General features: G+C 39.3%; 1 protein-coding gene across 4 annotated transcripts in view; it reads right to left on the bottom strand.

Moving 5' to 3' along the window:
* PAK2 (p21 (RAC1) activated kinase 2) overlaps nt 1-21,125 on the bottom strand; it is a 95,241-nt gene that overhangs the window by 40,397 nt on the left and 33,719 nt on the right. For 2 of the 4 annotated variants that reach the window (XM_044252086.1, XM_044252087.1), the window contains exon 2: nt 6,851-7,058. In XM_044252086.1, the coding sequence (XP_044108021.1) occupies nt 6,851-7,037 (187 nt within the window). In that variant the 5' untranslated portion in view covers nt 7,038-7,058. Of the gene's footprint in view, nt 1-6,850; nt 7,059-20,135; nt 20,152-21,080; nt 21,104-21,125 lie in introns of those variants that run through there. The other 2 variants (XM_044252089.1, XM_044252088.1) reach the window with 2 other exon arrangements.

The following is a 21,125-nucleotide window of genomic DNA, read 5'->3' on the forward strand; positions in this document are numbered from 1 at the left end:
TCAAGCCAGGTCAGCCCTTGTTCCCCCCACACTCCCAGCCAATAAGCATGGTTCAGAAGTGCATATCTAAACTAAGCCCAACTTAACACCCGAAAATCAGTCTCTCACTAGTGAATGAAGTTATAAGAAATAAACCTCAAGAACTGTTGAGGGCTGTTTCCTAACACGCAGAGGAAAAAAAAAGCCTGAAATTAAAAAAATAAAGCCAGGTAACACGGAAAAAGAAAAACCAGACATACAGCTAGAGAATTCCTGGTTCCACCTGTATCTAAGGCCCAACCATATTTTTCGACTTGGGAATGCTGAATTTAGAGACCTATATTAAAGAAAGTTTCACCTATATTAGGAGTACAGAATAAAAAGTTAAAGTAGTAAAAACAAGCAGAACTTGAGACACAATTAAGTACACTAGTCCACTATAAAGGAAATGATCCAATATCTTAAAAATCTATTTAATTTCATTTGTTTTTTATGTAACACACACATACATACATACAAATACTCCCTGCATTTTAGTTGTCTTAAGAAGGGAAAGGGGTTATTTTTTAAAATATCTAGAACAAAAAGATAGTGAAGCAGGTCTCAAATTAAACCATCTGTGGGAAGGCTACTATTACATAAAGAGAATCATTCCTTTATAACTCTGGAAACCAAGAAGTAAAAGGACCACCACCAAGAAAACACCCCATGATCATTTATCAATGGATGTCCACCAGACAACTGGATCACTTGCTGGGAACTAATGGATCAAGGAAAGAAACTTCCAATAAAACCCACAACTTATTAGTGTAGGGGGCGGAAAAAAGATTCTTAGAACCACCTTCCAACTTTATCAGACAAAAGAAAATAAGCAGGCAGGCAGCAACTTTCAGCTAAGAGGTGGGGCCCTTATGTCATGTGTTAGTTACACAGAAGGTGCTTAACAAGAATCCTAAGTAAATAACTGCCATATTCTTTAAGGCCACCACCTTATAGGCTACATTAGAACTGCAGTCTAAGGCTAAAAAATCCCCATCTCTTTAAAAGAAGAGTCTTTCGGGGCGCCTGGGTGGCTCAGTCCATTAAGCATCTGCCTTCAGCTCAGGTCAGGATCCCAGGGTCCTGGGGTAGAGTTTTACATCAGGCACCTCAGCTGGGAGCCTGCTTCTCCCTCTGCCTACCTTTCCCCCACTTGTGCATGCTCTCTCTCTGTCAAATAAATAAATAAAATCTTTAAAAGGAAGACTCTTCTATTTCTATTCTAAAAGAATCAGTGATTCTCAGCAGCTTGAAAATTAGTAAACATTTATTTCATCACAAAGAAGGGTATTCTCTAAAAAAATAGGAGGATGGGTATGGGCTACTCTTATTAATCTTAGAATTCAATTTTTAGACCAGAAGGGATAGTTACAGTTCTGTCATCTTCATCACTAACCTGAGGTGAAAGTGTGCACAGACTGAATAATTAGAAAATCACCTTGGGGGGCACCTGGGTGGCTCGGGTCATGATCGCAGGGTCCTGGGATCGAGTCCCGCATCAGGCTCTCTGCTCAGCAGGGAACCTGCTTCCCTTCCTCTCTCTCTGTCTGCCTCTCTACCTACTTGTGATCTCTGTCTGTCAAATAAATAAATAAAATCTTAAAAAAAATGAAAGAAAAAGAAAATTGCCTTGGTTAGTAAGTACTATACCATTCAACACTTACCATTTTTTTTTTTAAAGATTTTATTTATTTGACAGACAGAAATCACAAGTAGGCAGAGAGGCAGGCACTGAGAGAGGGGGAAGTAGGCTCCCCACCAAGCAGAGAGCCCGATGCAAGACTCGATCCCAGGACCCTGGGATCATGACCTGAGATGAAGGCAGAGGCTTAACCCTCTGAGCCATCCAGGTGCCCCTGGAATAGAGCTTTTTAAAAATAAGCCACTTTAAAAAAAAAAAAATAATAAGCCACTTTTTTAAAAGATTTTATTTATTTGACAGACAGAGATCACAAGTAGGCATAGAGACGGACAGAAAGAGAGGGGGAAGCAGGCTCCCTGCTGAGCAGAGCGCCTGATGCAGGGCTCAATCCCAGGACCCTGAGATCATGACCTAAGCCTAAGGCAGAGGCTTTAACCCAATGAGCCACCCAGGCACCCCTCATTACCATGTTTATTAACAAAACTACTGGCCTTGTTAAGCCATTTCTCACCTGGACTACCGCCAAGTCCTCCTAACTAGTTTCCAACTTCAGCCTTAGGCCTCCAACATACCTACTTTCTGTACAGCTACTACTCTCTCCTATTTAAGACAGAAATACGTCCAGGTCTTTCCCCTATTTAAAATTCTGTAATGGTTCCCTAGGAAACAGGATAAAATCTGAGCTCTGTAACATGGAATACAAGGCCCTTTATGACCTGCTCCCTGCCCGCCTGTTTAGCTTCTTTTCCTGCCTGCAGTTTCCTCCACACATCATGCTATTCTTCCTCCCCACTCTGCTTTCGAGTCACAATGGACCGTGCGCAGCTCCATGAGTGTGCTATGACCCCTCCTGGATGTGGGCCACTGAAACTTGAAGGCACAGGACACACATTTCAACTATTATAATCCTCCTACCTATTTTCACTTATTCATTCTTTAGTCTTCAGCTCCACTGTCACTTCTTTAGGAAGCTTTCCCAGAAAGGACAGACATCTTACACTATCCCTACCACCACTTTTCACAGTTCGTAATTTTATGCTGTAGTTCAGGTGTCAGGAGAGCAGGGACACCATGTGCTTTGTTTATCTCACTATCTCTGATCATGCACAGGATTCCTACAATACATCTGTAACAAAATGTGAAAAGATTTGTTCAAGTTGTCATAAAACGTCGAATTTCTAATTTTCTTAACTCTTTCAGTGACACTGATTAACCAAAAATGAGTAACTGAAGATAGTCCAGCTTTTTTTTTTTAAATGGAAACATTAGCTATCTATTAGTAAGGACAGCAATAGAGATGTAAATTTGAGTAGCATAAAATGAGTATCTCTAGATCAGACTTTATAGTAGAGATCATCATCAAAGCAAATCATCAAAGCTAATCATCAAAGCAAAAATCTTAGGGTAATTATGATTTCTTTAAAATAAGAATTCAAGAGCGCCTGGGTGGCTCAGTCGTTAAGCATCTGCCTTCAGCTCAGCTCATGATGCCAGGATCCCGGGATGGAACCCCATATCATGCTCCTGCTCAGCGGGAAGCCTGCTTCTCCCTCTCCCACTCCCCCTGCTTATGTTCCCTCTCTCAATATGTCTCTGTCAAATAAATAAATAAAATCCTAATACATAAATAAAATAAGAATACAGAGGCACCTGGGTGGCTCAGTGGGTTAGAGCCTCTGCCTTCGGCTCAGGTCATGATCCCAGCATCCTGGGATTGAGTCCAGCATCAGGCTCTCTGCTCAGCGGGGAGCCTGCTTCCCTTCTCTCTCTCTCTGCCTGCCTCTCTGCCTACTTGTGATCTTTCTCTGTCAAATAAATAAACAAAATCGTAAAAAAAAAGAAATACAGTTTTTCCCTTCTAGACTTCTGTTTCAAGATGATAGACTAATGAAATGCTGTAGCCCTCCTCCTTTAGAACAAATATTTTTATTTATAATGGAAGAAAAAGAATGAGGAATGCCTCAAGATGAAGAGCAATTCAGATAAAACCAAGGAGAGAAACAACCGCTCAGGATATAGGCAGGAGAAGGCCAGTTCAGAAATCTTGGTGTTGATTAAGCAGGTAGATCTCTGTGTTCACTTAAGCATGAAGCTGTGTACACACAGAGGGCTCTCCTTTCCTCCTAATCATCAAAGCTTCAGGTCATAGTTGTGTTGGAAATGTCAGCTTCCAGGAAGAACAGTACGTGTGGGAAGCTGCACTGGAAAAGCAGGGACAAGCCCCAGGGAATGAGAGGAATTAAGGAGCACCCAGCCCTCCAAACATTTCACCTCTCTCTCTCTCTTCCTCCCTCCCTCCAACTAGGCTTATAAAAAGTGCCTCTGCAGATGCTCTACTCTCAACTACGAAGCTGAATGCGATTCTTCCCATCTTGCTCTGCAAATTCAATCCAACTGTAATCAAAGTATCAACAGTTTTTTTTTTTTTTCCTTAAGTACATGATAAATTCTAAAATGTACAGAGAAGAGCCAAGGGCCAAAAGATCATAAAGAAGAACTTGGTTTTCTCTCTCAGATATTAAGAATTAGAAGCTATAGTAATTAAGGCGGTACAGTATTAGCTAAGGGACAAATAAGCCATTGCAATAAAGAGGACACAGAAACAGCCCCTGGCACACCTGGAAACCTGATCAACAATGGCTCATACTGCAGGTCAGTGGGGAAATGATAACAGTGCCAATGAAAGATCTGGGTTACTGGTTTTTTTAAAAAGTGAGTATGTATCTCTACAGAAATATAAAAAACAAATCCAGACAGTTCAAAGGTTTAAACTATAAAAACTTTAAGGAAAACATAAGAAAGTATCTTTGACCCCTAGTTTGGCAAAGATTCCTTCCTTTCTTTTAAGATTTATTTATTTGAGAGTGATAGGGAGAGAATCTTATGCAGACTGTGTGCTAAGCACAAAGCTCAGCATGGAGCTAGATCTCACAACCCTGAGATCATCACCTGAGCAGAAACCAAGGGTCTGACGCTTAATCAACTGTACCACCCAGACACCCCTTTGATAGAATTTTTTTTAAGAGAAAAGAAAAATCAGAATTGAGTAAGAAGGTAAACTTTGTTTTCATTTGTTTTGTTTTGTTTTTTAAAAACAGTCCGTAGGGGTTCCTGCGTGGCTCAGTTGGTTAAATGTTGCACTCTTGGTTTCAGCTAAGGCATGATCTTCAGGGTCATGGAACTGAGTCCCACCTGGGGCCAGCACTCCCTGCTCAGCATGGAGACAACCTGGGGTTCTTTCCTTCTCCCAATCTCTCTTTCCCTGTCAAATCAACCAACCACGCAATCCATCTTTAAAACAATAAAACAAAATAAAATAAAATAAAATAAAATAAAATAAAAAAGAGCCTGTAAAGTTTTAATATTAACACTAAAAAGTTATTAGACCTTGAATGTGATTAACAAAAGAAAAAGACCGGAACTCACAAAATAAAATTTAACGGTTATTAATTACAGATCTCAAGAGCTGATAAACATAAATGCTATCAGAGCCATCCTATGTACCTTCACCCTCTCTTTGTATGGTGGGGACCCTGAGTTAGTAATAGCTGATGAGTAATGGAGGGAAAGAAAGGGAAAGTGAAGTTAAGAAGAAGGTAAAATGAGAAGATTCTCAAAATGATCAGAGAGATGAGTATGCTCTTGCCAACTTATGTAAATGCACGTTCACCTTGTTCACAAACCCTACCATTAACCCATTTCCTTTTGTGTGCTTTCTGCCTTTCCAAGGCTGTCCCTAAGTCCCATCATGAGCATTCCCCTACCCCACCCTTTTATTAAGATTTTATTATTTTAAGTAATCTCTACATACAATGTGGGACTAAAACTCACTACCCTAAGAATAAGAGTCCCGTGCTCCACAGACTGTGCCAGCCAGGCACCCTTCCCCCACTCCACTTTGCATTCTGTTCACTACAGGCAAGTCATTTCAACCCTGTCAGCAATTTGGTACTAACATGCATAAATTTGTTTTCTAACCTCCATAATTACAAATACTGTGTTTACACGGACATTTTTGGGTTTTCCTACTCCATACACTAACTTACTACCATGGAAGAGAAGCATTCAGTGCTCTCCAAGACACACAACTGTCTGCCCTCTTCCCATACAGACTTAAAAAACATACTTCCGTGAGGGTTTTCAGTTACAAGCCCACATGAAATCTTAAAAGCAAAATGAGAAATAAGAAGTATACCACAGAAGGAATAAGTTTTCAACTGTCCCATGATTATATCCTGTCTGCAAATCTAATTTCTCAAAGATCTGATTCTTTATTAGTATTAAATATATTACATCATTCATATTTTCACTGATTATGTACCCTTAACTCTCAAGTTAAATGTGCATTTACTATTATGTATAAAGCACTAATCCTCTTCCACTTGTGTTTACTTCTCAATGTTAACCTAGCTATAAAAGTGAAAATATATCTTTATCTTCACTTAGATGTATTACTGGCTATCAGAGCCATACGGTCATGCTTAATGTAATCAAATAAACTAATCCCTAATTCTTACTCTGAAATCCACTACCAGTCCATAATCCCTATCTAATTCTAAAGTTGAAAAAGCTCTGAAAACCCAGGTTTTTTTCTTTAGGTTTGTCATCAAGACAAATTCAGTGACTTCAACTTAGATGAGATGACCATTTAATGCACAAGACAGAACCCTTCACGAAAAGTGTTATTTGGCCCCCAAATGCCAATCTTACTGAGGTTAAGAAACCCTGGACTGGACTAATGTTTGCAGAAGACACAGTGATGTACTGATCACTGTGTGCTGCCTCTGATGCTTCTCAGGGCATAACAGAATACATGATAAAAAGTGCAAGTATTACTACTACTGAAAAATCAGAAACTCTCTTTAGATCTTTCTCAAATATCCAAATCTCATTGATGTTGGGAAGCCATAAACTATGGCCCAAGTCTTAGAAAATGAAGGCGAGGATTACAGAAATTCACTGGATGTAACAAGTAGATAAGCCAACATATTTAGTTTAATTCTTTCCTATCACAGGTTAAGAGAAATTCACCTTTCTAATAGTGCCTATATACCACCATTAATAGTTTTCTTGTATCTGTTTATTGCCCTCACCATAAAAATCTCAACTGTCTATATACTTCAATTAAAAAGACATCGAAATCGGTAACATAAAATAACTGAGACTCTTGAAGTGATAGTAGGTATTTACCTTTCTCCGTGCCTGAGAATATAGAGATGATTTTATTCCTGGGCTTTTTTTCTTCTGGAACAGAGGGCAATGGTTTCAAACTGTGATTGGCTGACAAAGGGTCTTTGCCTCCGGTGCTAAAAATGGTACTGCTCATTCGCACAGGAGGTGCTGGAGGCTTGTCTTCCAGTTCTCCGTTATCAGACATGATTTGGAATTATGATACGGCCTGAAATAGAAAGGCAAAATCATACAGTTAACAACAAGTTGACAGCAAGGTAAAAAATAGTACAGACAAGCATAAACAGTAGTAATTATCCTCCTTCCAACTCTGAATTAGAAAAGATTTTCCATTTAGGGTGCAATCTGCAAAATTTGTAAGACTCAATGAGTAAGAGATGAAATTAGTTATTAATATAGGTAATCTCCCCTAACAAAGTTGTAAATGGTTAGTTGAGGGAGTGTTTGAAAAACCAAGTCCAGTTAAGAGGACGATGGTAAGTTCTGGGAGAGCATGATGATACCAACATATCAAAATATTCACCTGAGTCTAAGAGTATATATTCCAATGAAAAGACAGACAACATGGGAGTCTTAAAAAGAGAGAGATTTCTGCAGAGGAAGACTATGTTCTGACTGATCAATCCAAAGATGAGTCTCTGATAGGTCCATTTCTAGAGCAGAGATAGAACACTCGCTATTAAATATATCCACCAACACCACTCTCCATGAAGAATCTGACTTCATGCTCACTAGCCTTGTGATTACAACTTAGCCTTCACATAAACTTTCCTAAAGGATGAGAATGTGCCACTGATGCGATATTTGGTTTCTCTGAAAATCTGACACTCTAACTACATGTGTTAGTCCCTTGTAAGCTTTGCAGATAGTCCCACAGAACCTGACCCATCTGGGAACACTGACAAGTTAAATCCAGAGTCTGGCTGAAAACCAGAGTATGGCCAAATCCCAAGATTTGGTTATCCTGTGATGCCCTGTCCAGGCAGTCTAGTTACCCCTCTTAATCCACACGTGACGAATTCAGTGGAAACTTCAACACTGTTTATATATAAATTAATATTGTAGGAAATATATATATGTACATATATATATGGCCTTTAAAAACAGTAGATTATACACATTTAAAGTCAGCAGGAAAAGGAAGGAGATGCTTAACTTCCAGGATGAGTTCTTTTTTTCCCCCAGATGAGTTCTGATATACAAAAGTATACATTAGGAAAACAACACATTTCCCCAGTGAACAAGATTTTGATTGGAATTAGATCCTGATTTGGTTATGATTATTTAATGCATGTAAGTGAAAACACTGTATATGTACAATGAAAAAAAGGCCAACTGTATCTAAATAAAATTAAAATTAAAAATAATTTTTTAAAAAAATTTAGTTTGAATGTTAGTGCCTAAAAGAGAGTAGGTATCATTTGAGGAGAACTGAGGAATGAAGAGATTATGGTACCTAATTCCACTTCTAATCTTACAGCTTTTGTTTTCCTTGACAAGAGTATGTGTCCCTAGAAATGCCATATTCTATCTGCCATAACGACAGTTATTTCAGCCTACAGAAAAGGAAGGAGAGAAGGTAAAGGGGAAAAATGTACTTTTCCAGGGAGAGTGAGCTACAGGAGGCCTGGGAGAAGAGAGTATAGAAGAAGATCTCTCATCTGTGAGAAAGACGCCTGAAGTGAAATCACTGTTGGTGGTCAAAAGATGAAACCGGGCTGGAATCTAGGAACGTGATGCAGAAGACGCAGTCAGGGGATTCATGGGGGCGGGGGTTCAGTTTGCTCTGGAGGGAGATGCACCTGGTTGTTCTTCAGTGTGGGCTGTCACGTATGTATCACCAGAGACGAATTACCTACTGCTACAAATGGAAGAAAGGTAAGGCTTAGTCCTGGTACTTGCAGGACTACTTGAGCACACGATCAATCAAGACAGATGTTTTTTTCTAATGTGAACATCTAGCCAGAACATCAAGACAAACCAGATGAACCCTGTACCAGCTCACTTTCATCTTAATCACCAGTTCCAACAGACACAGCATGTTAGGGTTTTGGTTACACTGTGAATGCTCCATATTTATGCATATGAAACCTGAAAAATCAGATGTCTGTGTAGCATGGTCAGTTTTGGCTCAGGTGGCAATCTCAGGGTCATGAGATCAAGCCCTGCATCTGGCTCTGCATTCAGCACCGAGATTGCTTCAGATTCTCTCTCCTTTTCCCTCTGCCCCTCCCATTCATGCTTCTGTGTTCATGTGCAAGCTCTTTCCCTCCCAAATCAATCAATTAATCTTTTAAAAAAATCAGGGTAAATATAGCAAAATTTCAAAATACATTTGCATAAATTCAAAGAAAGAAATGCACCAAAATATTAGTAGTAGTTATCTGTGACTAACAAGTAATTTTTAGCTTGAATATAATCATCACAGCTGTGGTTAAGAAAAAAAAATCAATATAAAATGGCACAACAAGGGTGTCTGCATGGTGCGGTTGATTGAGTATCTGACTTTTTGTTTCGGCTCAGGTTGTGGGCTGGTGAGGTCCAGCTGCATGTCTGGCTCCAGGCTCAGCATGGAGCCTCCTTGGGATTCACTCTCTCTCCCTCTCCCACTGCCCCTCCCACTTGTGCTCACACTTTGTCTCAAGATAAAATAAATCTTTAAAACAGGGCACAAGGGCACCTGAGTGCCTCAGTCAGTTAAACGTCTGCCTTTGGCTCAGGTCATGTTCCCAGGATCCTGGGATCAAGCCCCACATCAGGCTCTCTGCTCAGCGGGGAGCTTGCTTCTCCCTCTCCCACACCCCTGCTTGTGTTTCCTCTCTCACGGTCTCTCTCTGTGAAATAGATAAACAAAATCTTTAAAAAATAAAACAAAACAGGGCACAATAATTTCTAATGTAAACTGACTACAAATTCTGTCCTTAAGGCTGGCTCATAGATGGATCCTGACTAGACACTGCCAGTACCCCTTCAGCCATGTGCTACCCAATGTCGTGATTAAGAGCATGGGCTGTGGAATCAGATCCCTCGGTTGGAATCCTGGATCCACTATTTACTTCAATTTGTGTCCTTGGACAAATTACTTAACTGTATCTCAGGGTTCCTTAAAAAAAACAGCTGGTTCTAGGCCTGGAACAGGGGAAATACAAGATGAGCCAAGAGTATCTTATATTGTCAGAAGGTAGAAGTACTTAAAAGGGATGAGGAACACACACAGGAAAGAGTTTTCTTTTCTTTTCTTTTTTTTTTTTTTTAATGATTTTATTTATTTGACAGAGAGAGAAAGAGAGAGAGCACAAGCAGGGAGAATGGGAGAGAGAGAAGCAGGCTCCTTGCTGAGCAGGGGCCCAACAAGGGGCTCAATCCCAAGACCCTGGGGTCATAAGCTTAGCTGAAGGCAGCAGTTAACTGACTGAGCCACCCAGGTGCCCCAGTAAAGAGTTTTCAAAAGCCAGTGCTGGAATGGTTCGGAGCAACAAAATTAATAAAGTAGCATTATATTTGACCCAATGTACAGAATAAATATACACAATTCATATCAATACAAATAAATGAATAAATAAGGGGCGCCTGCATGGCTCAGTCAATTAAGCATTCAACTCTTGATTTTGGCTCAGGTCATGATCTCAGGGTCATCAGGTCAAGCCCTGTGTTGGGCTCCACACTGGGCAGAGACTGCTTAAGATTCTTTCTCTCCTGGGGCACCTTGGCGGCTCAGTGGGTTAAGACCTCTGCCTTCGGCTCAGGGCTTAATCCCAGGGTTCTGGGATCAAACCCACATTGGGCTCTCTGCTCAGCCGGGAGCCTGCTTCCCCCTCTCTCTCTCTGCTTGCCTCTCTGCCAACTTGTGATCTCCGTCTGTCAAATAAATAAAATCTTAAAAAAAAAAAAAAAAAAAAGATTCTCTCTCTCTCCCTCTCCCTGCCCCCAAAAGAGTAAATAAAATGGTGGGGTACCAAATCATTCTCACAAAAGAATTCCAAATAATAAATGTAGACAAATCCTCTTCTAGCAGTCAGAATTTTAACTTCCCTCCCCACTTGAATGTAGGTTGGACCTAGTGACTACTCATTTCCAAAGAGCAGTGTATGGAAAGGGAAAAATAACTTCATGGCGGAAAAATGTGGAAACACTGCATTAACCAAGTGATCAAAGGATAACATCTCCAATAATAACTTAGGCTGACATCACTCACCATGTGATCTAATGTGATGAGAAACATGCTTCACCTTTGCAGTATTCTTCCCCAAAATCCATAACCACAGTCTAATTATGGGGAAAACATCAGACAAACCCAAACTGAAGGGCATTTTACAAAAATTCCTGACCAATACTCCTTAAAACTAGCAAGGACATGAAAAGCAAAGAAAGACTGAGAAAGTGTCACCGAGCAGGAGTCTAAGAAGACATGACTATATCATACTCTGGAACTAAAAAGGACATTAGTGGAAAACTGGTGAAATCCAAATAAAATGTAGAATTTAGAATGTTAACTAAATGTAGAATTTAGTTAACAGTATTGTTGGCTTATTTAGTTAACAGTAATGTTGGCTTCTCTGCTTTCGCTGACATTTTAAGGCTTATATTAACATCAGGACAAGATAGGTGATAGATATACAGGAAACCTACAATCTCTGGAACTTCTCTATAAATCTAAAATTATTCCATGATAAAGCCTATTTAAAATGAAATTGTGTAACAAAATAAGACGAAATCAGAGAGGGATACAAACCGTAAGAGACTCTTAACTATAGGAAAGAAACTAAGGGTTGCTGGAGATGAGTTCGTTGGGGGGATGGGGTAACTAGGTGATGGGCATTAAGGAGGGCATGTGACATAATGAGCACCAGGTGTTATATGCCAACTGATGAATCACTAACCTCCACCTCTGAAACTAAAAAGAGAGAGAGAAAAGAAAAAAGAATTATGTAGTAAGTTCCTCAACAAGTTACAGAATTATCTATGATATTACTTGGCAATTCCACTCCCAGAATATACCTAAGAGGGTGTCTGGGTAGCTCAGTGGGTTAAGCCACTGCCCTCAGCTCAGGTCATGATCTCAGGGTCCTGGATCGAGTCCCGCATCGGGCTTTCTGCTTAGAAGGGAGCCTGCTTCCCTCTCTCTCTCTCTGCCTACTTGTGATCTCTGTCAAATAAATAAATAAAATCTTAAAAAAAAAAAAAAAAGAATATACCTAAGAGAACTGAAAATGTATGTCCACAAATAAATTACCTATGACTGTTCACAGCACTATTCATAATAGCCAAAAGATAAAACAACCAAAATATCTATCAACAGATGGATATACAAAATGTGGCATTTGCATACAATGGAATATCTGACCACAAAAAGGAGTAAAATACTAATAAAAGCTACAATATGGATGGAACCTTAAAAACATAAGTGGAAAAAGAAAGGCACAAAAAGACCACATACTGTATGATTCCATTTATATGAAATGTTCTGAACATGCAAATCCACAAGGAGAGAAGGTAGATTAGTGATCGCTGAGAAGGGAGGGGAATGGGATGTGATTACTAATGGGTGTGGAGTTTCTTCTTGGGTAATGAAATGTTCTGGAATTAGGCACTGGAATAACCTTTTCAATATCTTAAAACCACTGAATTGTACACTTTAAAATAGTAAATTTTAGCTATGTAAATTATATTTCAATTTTTAAAAAGGAATTTTTACTTTATAAAGATTAAGTGAGCTAATAAAGATTGAATGTTGCTGCTACAATCATGATCACTAGTATTTATAAAACTCTATAAGTTAGAGAAAAAAAAGGAGGATCTAGTTCTTCTGCAAGAGTTCATAAGCTAGTAGGGGAAAGATCACACATCTCAACACATGCATATCAAAAACCACTTAGTTTCTTCAAAAGGTAGCAGTTCTCAAAACATTTTGGCCTCAAGACCCCTTTACAATCCTAAAGATTATTGGGACTCCCAAATAATTTTTGTTTAAATATCCGTATTATTTATGTATTTTCTATATGAGAAATTAAAGTAAGTTAAATATTTCATTAAAAAATACTCATCACGGGCTCCTGGGAGGCTCAGCTGGTTAAGCGACTGCCTTCAGCTCAGGTCTGATCCCAGGGTTCCTGGGACCGAATCCTGCATCAGGCTCCCTGCTCTATGGGGAGTCTGCTTCCCCGTCTAACCTTCTCCCCTCTCATGCTCTCTCTCACTGTCTCTCTCTCAAATAAATAGATAAAATCTTAAAAAAAAAAAAAACCTTCATCATATGTTAATATAAATAACACTTTCATGAAAGATAGAGTTTTTTTAAACAAAATATTTAGTGAGAGAGTGGCATTATTTTACGTTTCTGATAATTTTTTAAATGTCTGGCTTAAAAGAACACTATTGGACTGTTGTATTTGCTGTGTTCATTCTATTATGTTTTGGTTGACAGAAATGAAAAAAATCTGATTTTACACAGATATGTAGTGGGGAAAGATGTATTTTAATAGCTTACAGTTAACTGTGGATATTCTTTCTTTGATATTACACTAAACTCAACCTTCATAAAGGTAGGCTGTGTAATCTAAAATCCAGCAGTAAATTTGTACTCTCTTACCTTAAACTCGTTATTTTTTTAATACTTTGAATGGATCTTTTACCCATTCATGAATTTTATAATGTTACAAATTGATTATTTGGAAAATATTGGTTACTTTATTATGAAGCTACTATAAATGTTGACACATTTTATGACACAATAAAAATCATATTCATTAACATGTGATCTCATCAGAAAACTCTAAGTATTAGGAAACTATAAAACTCAAGAGAAGTAGATATAAGTTTTCTAAAATTATTATTATTTTTAATGTAGGCTCTACACCCAGCTTATAGCCCAATGTGGGGCTTGAACTCATGATCCTGAGATCAAGACCTGAGCTGAGATCAAGATCAAGTTGCTTAACCGACTGAGCTATTCAGGCACCCCTAAGGAAATTCTAACTTTCACTTGCAAGCTTAAATTTTATCCATTACCAGGGTAATTTTCAGCTCAGGTCATTATCTCAGAGTCCTGGGATTGAGACCTGCAGTGGGGTCCTTGCCCAGCAGAGAGTCTTACTTGAGGATTCTCTCTCCCTCCCCCTCTGCACTCCCCTTGCTCTAAAATAAATAAGTCTTAAAAATATTTTAAAAAATTACAACAAATTCTAGCATTTCATTTTCAGGAAGTGTCTTCTAAATACCTAGTCTGAACAACCAGTTTGTAGGCCAGCTGTTCTTTCTAATAAAAATGGTGTTCCATGGAGCTAGAGTGTATTATGCTTGTAGGGGCCTATTTAGCCAGAGCAGCCCCACCTTGGTTGAACAGCCATTTTGTTGTTTATGCAGTAAAACTTAAATTGACCCTGCTGCCCCCCACCCCTGCTTACTTAAAAGCAAGTCCAGGAAACCAGTCCCAGGTAACAGCCCAAATACAAGGGTGGGTCAGGTCAGGTGGAGACAAGACATTCAATCAGTGGGGGCGCATACTGTCTCCCAGCTACCAAGGTGACAGGCTAGTTTCCATAGCTATTATGGGGTGAACTGTAATTCAATTAGCTACCTGTGTGTGGCCAGGCCCAACCACATGGCCTCTGCTCTATAAAAGTTAGTCTGGAAAGCAGGGAGGGGTTGCCCGCTCTGTAAGGAGCAGCCCCGACTGGTCTGTTTGACGGTTGGTCTGATTTTTTTTTTTTTTTTAAAGATTTATTTATTTATTTATTTATTTGACAGAGAGAGAGAGATCACAAGTAGGCAGAGAGGCAGACAGAGAGAGGAGGGGAAGCAGGCTCCCTGCCGAGCAGAGAGCCCGCTGCGGGGCTCGATCCCAGGACCCTGGATCATGACCTGCGCTGAAGGCAGAGGCTTTAAACCACTGAGCCACCCAGGTGCCCCGGTTGGTCTGATTCTTGATGCTTGGTGCGAAATAAAGCTTTGCTTGACCTTCGCTTTCTATCAGTCTTGCTCCTTTGACCATGGACCCATTATTGGGGGACCAAACACTGGGGACCCAACAACGCTAAGTGAAACAAGTGAGTCAAGACAGACAAATACCATATGATTTCACTCCTATGTTGAATTTAAGAAACAAAACATAGGGCAAGGAGGGGAAGAAGAAAGGAAAGCAAACCATAGCAGACTCTCTTAACTATAAAGAACTGAGGGTCACTGGTGGAGAGGTGGGCATGGGAAAGGCCAAATAGGTGATAGGTATTTAAGGAGGGCACTTGTTACAATGAGAACTGGATGTTACATGTAAGTGATGAATTAACTAAATTCTACTCCTGAAACCAATATTATACTCCATGTTAATCAGAATTTAAATAAAAACTTGAAACAAAACAAAAATAAAAATGGCATTCAATGAAAAAGGGGCTCAATCACCACAGTGCCCTCATCAAGTACATTCTTTCTTTTTTTTTAAAAAAAGATTTATTTATTTATTTGACAGAGAGAGAGAAACAGCAAGAGAGGGAACAGAAGCAGGGGTAGTGGGAGAGGGAGACACAGGCTTCCTGCTGAGCAGGGAGCCTGATATGGGGCTCAATCCCAGGATTCCAGGATCATGACCTGAGCTGAAGGCGGACACTTAATTGAGCCACCTAGGCGCCCCATCAAGTACATTCTTCAGTAAAACTAGCTTTAAAAAAACAAGAAACAGGGGCGCCTGGGTGGCTCAGTGGGTTAAGCTGCTGCCTTCGGCTCAGGTCATGATCTCAGGGTCCTGGGATCGAGCCCCGCATCAGGCTCTCTGCTCAGCAGGGAGCCTGCTTCCTCCTCTCTCTCTGCCTGCCTCTCTGCCTACTTGTGATCTCTCTCTGTCAAATAAATAAATAAAATCTCTAAAAAAAATTAAAAAATTAAAAAAAAAACCCAAGAAACAAAAAAAAAACAAAAACAAAAACGAAAAACCTCCAAGTGGTGGGGGGCGGGGGAGTGTCTGGATAGCACAGTTGGTTAAGTGGCTACCCTCAGCTCAGGTCATAATCTCAGTGTGCCAGGATTGAGCCGAGTGAAGCTCCATCAGGCTTGTTGCTCAGCAGGGAGTCTAGTCTGCTTTTCCCTCTCCCTCTGCCCCTCCCCCAGCTCATGCTCCCTCTGTCTCAAGTAAATAAAAATCTTAAAAAAAAACCAAAACCAAAAACCGACAAGTGGGAGTGCCTAGGTGGCCTAGTCATTAAGCGTAAAACTCCTGATTTCAGCTCAGATCATGATCTCAGGGTTGTAAGAATGAGCCCACATGGGGCTCCCCACTAGGTAAGGAGCCTGCTTATTATTTTTTTAATAAAACATTTTTGGGTAATGATGGAGCGAAACAGAGAGCCCAATGCGGGGCTCGATCCCAGGACCCTGAGATCATGACCTGAGCTGAAGGCAGAGGCTTTAACCCACTGAGCTACCCAGGCGCCCCCTTTTTAATATTTTTTTAAAAAAGATTCTACTTGTCAGAGATAGAGGGAGAGGGAGAGCACACAAACACAAGGGGCAGCAGGTAGAGGGAGAAGCCAGTTCCCTGCTGAGCAAGTAGCGGGATCTGGAACTCCATCCCAGGACCTGGGGTCAATGACCTGAGCTGAAGGCAGAGGCCCAATTGACTGAGCCACCCAGATATCCCTGATGCTGTTTTTTCTCAATCATTTTAATAGACTGGACCATTCTGGGGGGTGAGGGGGTGGCACCTGGTTGGCTTAGTCAGTAGAGCATATGTCTCTTGATCTTAGGGTTCTAAGTCCAAGCCCCACATTGGGTAAAGAGATTACTTAAGGGCAGGGGGTTGTAGGGGGTAGGGGGGAAAAATGAAACAAGATGGGATAAGGAGGGAGACAAACTGTAAGAGACTCTTAATCTCACAAAACAAACTGAGGGTTGCTGGGGGGTAGTGCAGTAAAAATAGGGTGGCTGGGTTATGGACACTGGGGAGGGTATGTGCTATGGTGAGTGCTGCGAAATGTGTAAGCCTGATTGATAATTCACAGACCTGTACCCCTGAGGTAAATAATACATAATATGTTAATAAAAAAATAATAAAATAACTAAATCTTTTTAAAAAACCCAAATCTTAAAAACAAACATATACATATGGAATAACTATGGCAATGAATTTTAACTGTGCATCATTTATTATTTTAGGTGCCTTTCCTGGATTATACCACCATCACTATTACTATTATACATCATACTATCTACTACTATTACTATTATTATACATGGTACTACCTCCTTTAATGTATAACACAGATCGTTGCATGTATTAAGACAATAATATCTACTGATTTATGGTACTCTATTGCCAGATGAAATATTATCCTTCCTAAATTTGTTAGTTCTCTATCAAACAGCATTTCACTTGACAACATATAAACTACCCAATATTAACGAAAGTATGACTGGAAAGATTTATACTTTTCCCCTAACAGCTGATTCATGGCCTTAGTCTTTGATCCTTTTCCATAAGACAGTGTTATTTTTTTGTGTATTGCTTCTACTGATGGTATCAAATGCCTAAAAAGTGCTAGATGACGATGCAATAAGGTTCTTTACATCTTATATTTTAGTCAGAAGCAATAAAGAATATAAAGACAATTCATGATAAAATTCTGATTTACTAATGTTTCGCTCCATTACCCAAAAATGTTTTATTAAAAAAATGATAAGTGTACAGTGTCTCTCTCCAAATCTGCTCACTTTTTGCTACTTTTCAGTGAAAAACAAGTAGGCGAAACAAAAAGCAAGCCCAAAACACACTGTACTCTTCTAACAGGCCCATTGTTTAATTGTGACACGACTCAAAGACAAACAATTCCTCATTGTCTACTGAAGGAGATTAGGGGAAGCTAAATATACAACAGAAATGAAAAAAGGAGTGGTGTCTGGGTACTAGTCAAACTAGTAAAAATGACTAATTTTTTTACAATCTAACTTGGATCAACTATGGTAGTTCAAGTATAAATCATATTATTACTGACAAACATGACAATTTAAAAAAGCACAGTTTGCTTTATATTTTCACTTACATTTTATATAAATAACAAATGAACCTTAAATTTTCAGTACCTTCTGAATGTAATAACACAACAGTATTTGAAAAGACTTCTAGCAACCTCTAATAAGCTAAAAGAGCTCCCAAACCACTGGCCTCTCTTCCCCTCCCATTCCAAAAAAGCCCCAAATGCCTTTAAGAGTGAAAGTGTCCATTGAAAATATCCTAAATCACCTCAAATGGACAACACACACTATGGAAGGCAGATCCATAAATTAGAAGGTAAGGAATGTTTTTATTTGGTGGTAATGGCCATAACATTAGGCCTATTTAGTAGCAAAGCCAGAAAGGAAAAGGGAAAGAGGGAAACAGACGTAGAAAACACAACTGGGACACTGGAAAAGAATAAAGAAGGAAAGTGGAAAGAAACTTTGCTTTGAACTCAAATAAATGAGTGGATAACCTATCAAAGGTATAAAAATGCAAAGATAGGCTAGTTAAGATGAAAAGGATGTTTCCATAGAGCCCAAGGCTGAGTGAAATCAAGAACAAAAGAATAAGCAATTTACTAAATCCAGTTATTCTTTTTTTTTTTTTTTTTTATTTGAGAGAGAGAGACAGTGAGAGAGAGCACGAGCGAGGAGAAGGTCAGAGGGAGAAGCAGACTCCCCATGGAGGTGGGAGCCTGATGCGGGACTCGATCCCAGGACTCCAGGATCACGCCCTGAGCCGAAGGCAGTCGTCCAACCAACTGAGCCACCCAGGCGTCCCCAGTTATTCTTGGGGGATTTTTTTTTTTTTTACTAACTCCTAAAGACCTTCAACTTCCACTTTGATGGCTGTCATAGGGAGCAGGTGATAAAACCGAGTCTGCCTAAATTGAAAAATATAATAGAAGGTCCTTCCACATAAGACTAAGACCTAAAAAGTATAATCTATTTAAGACTAAATCAGGAATAAATCTCTCTGGGTCAAAGGGAACAAGAAAATCTTAAAATCTGGGGTCCAATATTTTTGGTTAATATGTGGGTGGGGATGAAGGTGAAGATTTCTGAGTAATCCTAACAAGAAAATGCACATTTTTTTGTCTGAATTCATCCTACCTCTGAGGTCCCCAAAATTCCCAAATAGGTATAATTGAATATGGTCATGCTAATAAATGGCAAACTCAAACAAAAAGAACTTTAATACAGGTCTCAAATAATAACCAAAGGTAAAATTCTGAGGAAAAGGAACATCTCACAGTTAAAATTCAGAAAGTGAAACAAGGCACTGGGATTGAGAATGATCCAAAACAGACTGGTGAAATAAATGTGGAATAATCTGACAGAGAAGATGTCAAGAACCCTGAAAAAAAGCAAATATGAAAAACCACCACAGACTACTTTCAGTACGAAAAAACTGTAATACCTGAAAATGGGAACTAGACATTTGTAGTAAAAATTAGTATAGATGCAACAGAAGAAAGAATCCGTGAACTGGGAGATGTATGTATCTTAGAAAGTCACATTAGAAAGCAGCACAGAGGCAAAGAGATAGAAAATATGAAAGAAAAGTAAGATGAATAGGTTGAATGACCTAAGATATAACTATTGGAGTTTCAGTAGGAAAGGACAGAATGAATGAGGGACTGGTTTACTAGATAAATCAGTAGCTGAGAAATTTCTAGAACTGATGAAGGACATGAATCCTTAAGATGAAGAAACCTAATAAATCAAAAGCAGGATAAAAAAGTAACTGAAGTAAAGACACATCATAGTCAAAACTAAGGTCAAAGACCAAAGTTCTTAAACTCAGCCAAAGGAGGAAGGAAAAAGGGCAACTGGACTTCAAGCTTACTTCTTGATACCAACGATGATAGCCAGAAGATAATGTAACATTCTCAATCTTCTAAGAAGAAGCCAACATACTGCATATTCAACAAAACTCTTTCAAGAATGAGGACAAAATAAAAATATTTTGAGACAAAGAAACTTCTCAAAATATTAGAAGTACTCTATACTCTTAACTGAAGTCAGTTGTTGGAAATCAGTAACAAAAAGATTTAATTAGAAAAATACTCTGTTAAGTTTGGAAATTTAAAAACACCTCTAAAAAACTTAGCTTAAGAAAAGAGATCATAGTATTCCCTCTCTTGCTGTCTCTCTCTGTCAAATAAATAGTAAAATCTTTAAAAAAAAAAAAAAGAGATCACAAAGAAATTAGAAAATACTTATTAGAATTGAATGAGAATGAAAAAGCTATGTGTCAAAACTTACAGGATTAGATAAACAAAATGTTGTATATACCTACCATCCAGCATGTTTATCTTTAAAAAAGATGTGAAGGGGCACCTGGGTGGCTCAGAGGCTTGAAGCCTCTGCCTTCAGCTCGGATCACGATCCCAGGGTCTTGGGATCGAGCCCCACGTTGGGCTCTCTGCTCAGCGGGAAGCCTGCCTCCCCGTCTCTCTCTGCCTGCCACTCTGCCTACTTGTGATCTGTCTGTCAAATAAATAAAGAAAATCTTAGAAAACAAACAAACAAACAAAAAAAAAAAGATGTGAAATTTGGTATGTGCTATAATAAGGATGAACTTTAAAGACGTTAAGTAGTAGGAGCCAAACACAAAAGGACAGAAGAAGGCAACATACTGCAGATTCAACAAAACTCTTTCAACTTTTCACTTGAAATTTCAAGTGAATTTCACTTCCAGGAGGCATCCATGGACCACTTCCATGGTCACATCCATAAGTGACTATCCCAAAGTGGTCAAATTATTCACAGGACAGAAAGATTAGAGATCATCAGGGCCTGATGGTGGAGTGAAGTGGAGATTTACTGTTTTAATAGGTAGAGAGTTTCTGTTTGGGAAGACAAAAACAGTCTTGAAAATGGCAAGTTTGGGTGCCTGGGTGGCTCAGTTGGTTAAGCAACTACCTTCTGCTCATATCATGATCCTGGAGTCCTAAGATCAGTCCTGCATTGGGCTCAGGGTTCTGGGACCCAGCACTACATGGGGCTCTCTCTCTGCTCAGTGGGGAGATTGCTTCTCCCTCTGACCCTCTCCCTTCTCATGCGCTCTCTCTCTCTCTCTCTAAGTACATAAACAAAATCTTAAAAAAAAAAAAAAAAGGAAAATGGCAAATTTTATGTTAAATGGATTTTACTACACGTACACAAACTTGTAGGATATGATTAAAGCACTTAAGGACACTTACAGTTCTGAAGTTTTACTTTAAAAAAAAACTAGGGGCACCTGGGTGGCTCAGTGGGTTAAAGCCTCTGCCTTCGGCTCAGGTCA

Source organism: Neovison vison, chromosome 6 (genome assembly GCF_020171115.1).
Source record: "Neovison vison isolate M4711 chromosome 6, ASM_NN_V1, whole genome shotgun sequence".
NCBI classification, from domain to species: Eukaryota; Metazoa; Chordata; class Mammalia; order Carnivora; family Mustelidae; genus Neogale; species Neogale vison.